Source organism: Phocoena phocoena, chromosome X, assembly GCF_963924675.1.
Source record: "Phocoena phocoena chromosome X, mPhoPho1.1, whole genome shotgun sequence".
Taxonomy (NCBI): domain Eukaryota; kingdom Metazoa; phylum Chordata; class Mammalia; order Artiodactyla; family Phocoenidae; genus Phocoena; species Phocoena phocoena.
In genome coordinates, this window is record NC_089240.1 from 19,474,078 (window position 1) to 19,483,708 (window position 9,631).

Sequence of the window (9,631 nt, forward strand, 5' to 3'; positions counted from 1 at the left end):
AGTGCAAGAGTGGCATGGCCATATATACAGTACTCAACATAAAATAGATAGCTAGTGGGAAGCAGCCGCAAAGCACAGGGAGATCAGCTCGGTGCTTTGTGACCACTAAAGTGGTGGGATAGGGAGGGTGGGAGGGAGGGAGATGCAAGAGAGAAGAGATATGGGAACATATGTATATATATATAACTGATTCATTTTCTTGTAAAGCAGAAACTAACACGCTATTGTAAAGCAATTACACTCCAATAAAGTTGTTTAAAAAAACACAAAAAAAAGAAAAAGAAAATACACCATAAACAAAAGCAACAATATAAAAAACATACCTAGAAAGAAACCATGCAGAAATGTATATAATCTATATGGAGTCAAAAATAAGAATTTCCTGATTGACTTAGGAAAAAGAAGTCTCAACCAGAATAGTATGTTATGTGTATTCATGAGGCACAGATATTGTAAGAATATCGATTTTCCTTAATTTATTTACAGATGTAGTACCTCATCCATAGCAGGTGATGACAATCAAACATGGGCTACTCATTCCTGTACCCAAAATCAACCATGGAAACACTACAGAAGGAATAAAGAAAAAACATTAACAAACACAAAAACACAAAACTAAGTAATCCCTGAGGGACAATAAGTCTCCACTGAACTAGAACCTGAGTGTGGGCAGGAAGGGGGATGCCCTGAATTCGAGACAGGTCTGTAGCCTGCAAGAGAGGCAGATGACAGGATTGATTAGAGAGAAGCCTTTAAACTTGAGCCCTTGATTCTTCCACTGTGCTCTGGGACCATGAATCTCTACTGCTTCACTGAAGGAATCTGAGGCAGCATTTCAGAGCCCACGGGCCAGGAGCGTGGGACACCAAAGATTGGGCTGGATGTGGCAGTATGGTCCACAGGCTGTGAAATAACCATCTGAAACTTTCTTAGTGCATGACAACTGGCCTTTTTAAGTGATCATCTTAATAGACTATCGCACACGGACTAAAAGACAAAAGCAAGTAACACAGTTGCTGTACAGAAGGACAGAAATTCATTTGTGAACTTTTGGGCAACGCCCGTGATGTCAACAAAGAGAGACCACAGTGGGAACTGTCAGGCTAAGGCGCCCCTTCACTAACTCCTCTGGGATTCTGTGGGGCACGGTTGGGGACAGGGATGGATTCATACCAGAGAAGGAAGGAATCGCAGGCCCTGCCAGCAGTCAATGTGAGGACCTTGAGTGAGACCTGACGGGCTCCAAACCACAGAAGAGAGTCTCGCCTCCTTTCCCCTCAGCTCACCTTACCTGCAGCAGCCATCTCTGGGAGGCTCCAGGCAGAAGTGTCCAGATTAGACGTGCCTGCACTTCACACCAGCCGTCTCAGGGAGTTGATGTCTTTGATGTGAGGCCTTGGCCTCAGGTCAGCAGACGGGAGGTAGCCCAGCACCTACAGGGAGTCAAGAGAAGACACAGAGAGAGGATTGAGAGCACCATCCACCACAGAAGAGGGGGCCCCAAAGAGCCCTGTCAGTCTCGGGGGACCCAGGCATGGCTGTGAGGCTCAGGGCCCCAGATACTTCCGGCTGGGGGCGCCGACAGAAATGAGAGCCAAGTTGTGACGCCTGCTTACTCAGCTCAGCAGAGGGAAATGTCCCCGAACCCGCCAAGAGTCAATGAAAGGCCCTCGTGCCAGGTCTGCGGGAAGCTTCCCCGGAACCACCCCCCACCTCCCGTTCCATCCTGCCCCGCCCCGGCCGCAGCCCGCCCCGCCCCCAGCGCGCCCCGCCCCAGCCCCAGCGCGCCCCACCCCGGCCCCAGCGCACGCCTGCTGTTCTCCTGGAGCCCGGATGCGCAGGACCGGAAGTGACGTCCGCCTAACTGTGCTGTGGGGGCGCGCCATTTTTGAGAGCTGACGTGTGGCGAGGGTGAGCCACGGGAGGAGTGCCACATCTCGTCAGGTGTCAAGGTGTGAAGTGACCCCAGTTAGAAGTGCGGGGACACGCCCCCGACACCCCCAATCCCCATTCCCTCCGAAAAGAGGCGGCCACACAGGCCCCGCCCACCCCGCCCCTGCTCGCGGCCCAAGAGGCTCGGGCCTGGCTGTTAGGCCCAAAGTCCATCCGCTTCCCCCGCGGGGTCTCAGGCAAGGAAGTCCTCGCTCTAAAGCTGGCGGACCCTGGCTCAGCTCAGTAGAGGGAGCGCCCCAGGCCCTGTGGAGTGAAGGACGGGAGCCTCGTGAGGACCGAGGGGCTCCACACCCCATTATGGTGGCCACGCGGACCCCGCCCCTGACGTCGGCCTGGGAGCCTCCGGGCAGGTCTAAAGACTGAGGGGCTCCCTCAGTGCGAACGCGGACAGACGTACGGACAGACGCGGGAGACCCAGGGAGGAGGGGGCCTTGTCCTGAGGGGCTGGCCGCAGGTCAGCAGAGGGAGAATTTCCAGGGCACGGTGGGAGGAGTCAGGGCGAGAACCATCCTCCTCGTCGCAAGGGCACCTCAGAACCCCTCCCCTGTTGTCAGCCGCTTCCTTCTGGCCACACACGGAGGAGGGAGGGCTGCTGTCTGAGAGGACAGGTGCAGGCCAGCAGAAGGCGCATCCCTAAGCACGCCCAAGAGTCAGCCCAAGCCCCCGAGTGAGGGCCAGTGGGGCCGCCAGCCACAGGGCCTCGACCTGTCTGCCGCACGCTGCAGGCTTGGTAAAACTCTGCCACATGCGGCCGCGTGGTCACCCTCACTGCCTCCGAATGAGACTCAAGGAGGTGTCGGCACTGGTGCGAGCAGATGGCCCTCGGGGCCAGAGGAGCTCCAGGCTGCACCGGCCGTCCAGGGAGGACCCCGAGTGAGGACTAAGGGAGTCACCCACCCCGAAGAGAAGGGACAAGAGAGAATATGGCCCGTTCCCTCCTGTCAACCCTCGGACTGCCAAGAAAGGACTGTCAGGCTGAGACTGCCCGTAATTTCCTCTGCCAGGTCCGAGGGAGGTTAGAGCTTTGTTCTGAAGGGGCAGCCACCAGGCAGCAGAAGGGAGGGTCCCAGGACCCTTGGGTGGTGGGCTGAACGCTCCCTCCTTTCCTCCTCCTGGGTGTCATGGAAGATGGTGGTGTCAACTTCAGAGCAGCAGAGGGAATGGGGGGTAGGGGGTTGGGGGAGTCTTGCCAACAACTGTCATCCCGACTCTGAATGGGAACCGCGGGGACCTACCTCCCCTGCCAGCCCCCACTGTCACCCCCATACCGCCCAGGCAGGGCTGGCTGGCTGTGCCCCACGGCTCACTCTACCGTCCTCCACAGGGGTCTCAGGGGACAGGCTGAGCAGGAGAACAGGAGCCCAGTGGGTCCTCGAGCAGTGCCCTCAAGGACCCTGCAGAGGCGGCCTTGGTTAAAACCAGGGAGGAATCTCCCTACTGAAGGTGCTCACAGCATCTCCTTGTCCCTCCCCCAGGTGCCCTCGTTGCCTGCCTTCCTGCGCACACTCCTGCCTGCGGGCCCTGACCTGTGTCATCATGCCTCGGGGCCAGAAGAGCAAGCGCCGTGCCCGCGAGAAACGCCACCAGGCCCAGGGGGAGACTCAGAGTCTCAAGCGTGCCCAGGCCACTGAGGCGGCGGAGGCGGAGGCGGTGGCGGCGGAAGAGATACAAGAGTCGCCCTCCTCCCCAGCTTCTGTTTCGCAGGATACTTCCCAGAGCTCCCCTGCTGCTGGCACTCGCCAGGAGCCTCAGGTAGCTCCAGCCACTACCTCTCGTGATGAAGGGGTTTCATGCCCAGGATCTGAAGAGGGTGCCCAGAGCCAAGATGAGAAAAGTGCAGGTACCTCCCAGGCAGCACCTTCCACTCGCAGCAGTTGCAGAGATCCTCTGACCAGGAAGGTCAGAATATTCGTGCAGTTCCTGCTAGAGAAGTACAAGACGAAGAAGCCCATCCTGCAGGCAGCACTGCTGAAGACTCTCAACAGGAAGTACAGGAAGCACTTCCCTGAGATCCTCGGGAGAGCCTGTAAGATCATGGAGGTGGTCTTTGGCCTCGAGCTGAAGGAAGTCGACCGCAGCAATCACTCCTACGCCCTCATCAGCAAGATGGCCCTCCCCAGCGACGGAAGTCCGAGTGATGAGTTTGGGCTGCCCAAGTCCGGTCTCCTGATGGTTCTCCTGGGCATGATCTTCACGAAGGGCAACCGTGCCACCGAAGAGGAGTTCTGGGAATTCCTCAATGCGTTGGGTTTCTATGCTGGGAGGAGGCACCTGATCTTCGGGGAGCCCACGAGGTTCATCAGCAAAGATTTCGTGATGCAGAAGTACCTGACCTACTGCCAGGTGCCCAACAGCAATCCTCCGCGCTATGAGTTCCTGTGGGGCCCGAGAGCCCACGCTGAAACCAGCAAGATGAAAGTGCTGGAGTTTGTGGCCAAGATCATCGGTACCGTCCCCAGTGCCTTACCAAATCTCTATGAGGAAGCTCTGAAAGATGAGGAAGAGAGAGCAAAAGTGAGAGTCGCGGCCAGGGCTGCAGCTGCTGCTGCAAGAGGCCCTTACATAGCCAAGATCCACAGCTGCCCCAAATGTAGGGGGGTAGGCCGCGGGCACTTTGCTTACTTTGTTTTGGCAAACAGCAGTCAGGCTCCTAAATAGTGCAGAGTAGTAGGGGTGGAGGGAACAAAGTATAGATCTTATTTATCCTCCTGTTTTAAACTAGTAACTTCTATATATTATTGATTGATTGATTTAGGGTTTTTCCAATGTTTTCTTCTTGTAATAGAGAGTGTGTTTTCTTAAGAATAGGAATTTGTGAATGACCATTGCTTGCATATTTATTGCTGTTTAAAGAGTTCTAAAGTTACAGTTTTGGTATATGTAAAAGGAATTCACGAACCATCTATATTTTCTGTATGATCCAGAAGTAGAAAATATGGCACTGCAATAGACACTGTCATGGAAACGTGAAAGGCGACCACAGAAAGTATTTAGGAACAAAAAATGGAGAAAACAGAGAGTAAAAGCCATTTAACTCGTGGTTTCCCTTACTTCGTTTAAACTTTCTTTTGGAAGAAATAAAAGATACTTTGATTTAGCTCATTTGTGAGTATTTGTTTCTTTTGCCCTAGTGGACTGCATATGCTCTGCTACCTACTGGATTAAAAATAAACTCTGATGGGAGGGTGGTATTTTGGGGGTTCATAATAATCATATCATAACTGCCATTCATCAAAAACCCAATATTTCTTAATGAGTATGCCACTGCTTTACATGTAGTACATAACATTCCAACATTCACGCAGGATAGGATTTAGCAGACTCCCTTTACAGGTGAATAACTTGCAAATTTCTCAAGTTCACAAGACTGATTAAGTGACCTTGCTGGGTCTAGTCCCCTGGTCTGGAATAGTCTAGAGCCTACACTCTTCCACTCCTCCCAGCCTAAGCCAGACCTTACGTCTTTTAATTCATTTTTCTTCTCACCACTCCAAATTGTATCTCATGGGATAAAAGGGGCCCTGTTCCCAAAGCACTGTTTTGGAATACAGTAACAGTAACGCTGAATAAGTGAATGGTATGAATAAAAAGAAAAATTTTCGGTGACAGTGGGGTCTTCTACATACGCAATGTCAGATACCCTGAAAAGATCAGCATCTCCTCATTTACTCTTCAAGTTTCTCAGGGACATAAAAGCCTTGGTTTAAGAGCTGTGTCCTCAGGTCAGTGGAGGGAGGAGTCCCAGCCTCTGATAGTTACTCAAGGTGAGGACCTTAGAACAGAAGGGGGCCCCACAAAGCCTACCCTGCTTTCTCCCTTGTGTGGCCATGCGCAGAGCTGTCTGTCTGAAGGTACCCCTTCTTTTCCTCCGGGGCAAGGGTGGAGAGGTTCTCAGGGAAGTGAGTTCCTTGGTCTTGTGGCAGCATCTCCAATTCTGCCCAAGTAGGAGATCCTAACAGGCCTTAATTTGCTTCAGGGTGAGGACACTGGGTGCCGATGAGTGGACTCCCCATAACAAAGGGGACCACACAGAGGCCCCCCGTCAGGGGTAGCCAGGGAATAGGTCTCTTATCTCCCCTTCTGGTGTCTCAGGAAGGTGAAAGCCTTGGCCTGAGGCTGGCAGACAGACAGTAGGGAGGGTGGAGTCCCATATGCTACCTGAAGTCAAGGTAAGAAACCTGAGTTAGGACTGAGGGGCCACTTGACTCCAGAAGAGTGGGGCCTTGTAAAGTCCTGCTCCTCAGAAGACCCCGACAGCTTTGGACAGATCTGGTTCATCCTGACTTCCGATTCAGAATTCCCAAGAAGGTAATGCCTTTGTTCTGAGGAGCACAGCTTCAGGGGAGTGGAGGGTGGAGTCCTGGGTCTGGTCAGGCATCACGATGAGGACCCTGAATGAGGAGCAAGAGGACCACTCACTCCGGAACAGAGGAGAATGCAGAGTCCCGCCCCTGAGGTCAGCCCCAGGAGGCCCAGGACAAAGCTTTCTGGCTGACCTGCCCCCTCTTTCCACTGGGGGTGGTCTCGGGGAGGCGAGGGCCTTTGTCTGTGGGGAACAGCCTCACTCAGTAGCGACTGGAAATCTAGTGACTCTAAATGAGGATAAAGGGACTCCACCTAGAGCAGAGCCCTGCCACTGGACACCTCCCCTTGGCAAATCCAGGAATGTTGGCATGATGCGCCCCACGCCTTTCCTTTTAGAGCGTCTCAGGTAGATGAGGCACTTGGTCCCAGGGGCCAGCCTCTGGGGAGCACAGGGAGGAATTCCAGGTCATGCCAAGAGTCGAGCAGAGGACCGTGAGGACTGAGGGAACCACCCAAATCATAAAAGTGGGGCCGCCACAGAATCCCTCCCTTACTGTCGGCCATGAGTGACCACAGGCAGTCATGCCCACGTGAGGCAACCCTCACATCCTCCTACGTGGTCTCAGGGAATTAAAGGCTGTAGTATGAGAGCACAGGCCTCTCTAGGTCACGGGAAGAGCCAGCGTAAGGACTCTGAGTGAGGACCAAGGGGAACGCACAACCGGAAAAGAGAGAGGAACACACGCATAGCCCCACCGCCCTTTCGGCCCCGGGAAGCCCCAGGCAGGGGTAGTTCGATGTGTCACCCACTTGCCTCCGGCTCTGGAGGACTCAGGTCGGTAGAGGGAAGAGTCCCAGATCCTGACAGAGTGAGGACTATTGAGGTCACAAACCCCAGAAGAGCAGAGCCCGGGGAATCTTGCCCTCTGTGTTAGTCCTCAGAAGCCCCTCAGAAATAGCTGTGGCTACACGTAGCCTACTCTGACTTCTACTTCTGGGGACTCAGGGTGGTGAGGACTTTGCTCCGAGGCTGGCTGACTCAGCACGGGGGACATTTCCAGGTTGTGCTAGGAGTTGGGGTGAGGACCTAAGGCTGGAGTGGAGCATGAAAACCGTAACGATGGGGGCAGCACATCATCTCTCCCCTGCTGTCAGTCCTGGGAGACGCCTGGAGAGATGTCAGGCCGAGCAGAGGCAACCCTTAACTCCTCCCAGGGTGACAGAGAAGTGGGGACAGTAATAGGTGAAGAGGGGGAGAAATTATAGGTCTTCCCAGGAGTCAAGCTGAGGAAGGGCCTGAGTGAGGACCGGCGCGGCCAAGCATAATAAGGCCTGGATCTGCCGGCCCCAGCTTCCTGCCTTCAGAGACCACAGGTAGACGTGGGACATCAGGCTACCCTCACTTTCTTCTGTTGGCTCTCAGAGACCGGTGGGCCTTTCTATGAGCACATGTCCTCAGGTAAAGAGACAGGAGCCACAGGCCTTCCCAGGAGTCAAACTGAGAACCCTGAGTGACGACCAGGGGGAACATGCCCCACCCGCTGAGCTGTGGGGACAACAAAGAGTCTAGCCTTGCCCCTGCTTTCAGCACTTGAAGGCTCAGGACAGGGCAGTCGGGCCGAGGCTCCTTTACATCAGGTCTAAGGGAGGTGAGACCCTTAGCCTGAAGGTAAAGCCATCAGAGGGCAGAAGGGTGGGTCCCAGGCCCGACGTGAAGCCAACTGGGAGCACTGAATAGGGACTGAGGACCCAGTGATCCCAGGATAGAAAGGACTCCACAGAGCTGTCAGTACTGTGTTCCCCCTGTCAGGCCGGTGAGCTGGGCCACCCCTCACTTCCTCCTCATGGGTCCCCGGGATCACTGAGGGGTCAACAGCAGAGCAACGGAGGGGAGGAAGCCCAGGTCCTGGCTGCCGTCCACCTAAAGATCCCCAAGATGAACTGAGCAGACTCCCCGCCCTAGAACACGGAAGGTCCCACTGGCAGCCCCTTCCTCCCCCGCTTCTGTTTCTCGGGGTACTCCCCCGAGCTCCCCTGCTGCTGGCACTCGCCAGGAGCCTCAGGGAGCCCCAGCCACGAGCTCTCGTGATGCAGGGGTTTCATGCCCAGGATCTGAAGAGGGTGCCCAGAGCCAAGATGAGGATAGCGAGTCACTCATGAGCGGGCCTGCCCCATCCTGGACGGTTCGCCTTTCCCTCCCCTACCTGGACACTGGTGGTTGCAGCATGCCCAGATATCCTGCCTCTCGTGGTCAAGGATCACTGCTAGGTTTCCAGCCATACCAGGACCAAGCAAGACAAAACCGTCAGCACAGGTTGACGCAGGCGCACCAAGACCTACAAGGTGACTCAAGGTAACCCAGGGTTCATTACGCCTCATTTGTAATAACTTAGCATTGCGGCTTTTGCTTCCCCGCCCCACCCCATGGGTTCTGCTTGGGTGCTTATGGGTAAGTGCCTGCATACTAGCAGGAAAGTTATATAGCCTAAAGCTGTCAATAGACTCGTCAGTCAAATAACACAGGACACAGGGAGGGACCACCGCTCTACAAAACATAGCCCTACCCCATTGCGGGGCTGCTTCTGGTTTCCAGACAGCCCGCTCTCCTGCTTTCTCGGGAGCGTACCTTTGCTCTGCTTAACTGAACTCTTGCTACTTAAAACTGCTCTATGCCTCTCGACTGAATTCTTCCTCTTTGGGAGGGGAAGAACCCAGGACACCGCCATTCTGCTGGTGACAGTATGGATCGCATATTCATTACTTTTACCAGGTACAAGTTAAAGTTTTGATATTTCATAAAACCAATTTAGAAACCTTCCATTCCTTTTTATGACCTAGAACAAGAAAACACAACAATGGTAGACAAGGCAGTAAAATCATGTGGATCAAGTAAAAAAAAAAGAAAAGAAAAAGAGTAAATGGTGGTACATTTTTGGTTTGTTTTATACTTTTAGTGCTTCTTTTGGTAAAACTGAAAGATGTTTTCTTAGATTACTCAAGATTGTGAGAGAAATTAAACAATAGTAAAGTAGACATCCTTATCGTTGCCACTCTTATTCCCAACCATTAATTGAGCATCTACTCTTTGGAAGGCTCTGTGGCAGAACTGGGGATGGTAAGAAAAAGAAGACTGAGCCACTGTCCAGAGACCTTCAGAGCCTAGGAGCTGCTGCCATATCAAGAAGATGGTGAGACACACTCTGAGACCTAAATAATTGGCAAGTTAAAACAAGGGGTGAGAAAGAGAGGAGGTTCCAGATGAGAGCAGTCAAGTGTAAATGCTCTGAAGCAAGGAAGTCTAGAGCTTTGGGACACTGCAGTTCCCTTGAGGAGGTGATTTTAAGTTAGGCGGGATGGTGGGCTAAATGAGGCT

At 53.6% G+C, this 9,631-nt stretch overlaps 1 protein-coding gene across 1 annotated transcript; it reads left to right on the forward strand.

Annotated features, from left to right (window-relative positions):
* The first annotated feature begins 3,489 nt into the window (after nucleotides 1–3,489).
* LOC136142004 (melanoma-associated antigen B4-like) lies at nucleotides 3,490–4,611 on the forward strand. The gene has a single exon (XM_065900126.1). It carries the CDS (start codon nucleotides 3,490–3,492, stop codon nucleotides 4,609–4,611), a length of 1,122 nt encoding a protein of 373 aa, XP_065756198.1.
* The last annotated feature ends 5,020 nt before the right edge of the window (nucleotides 4,612–9,631 follow it).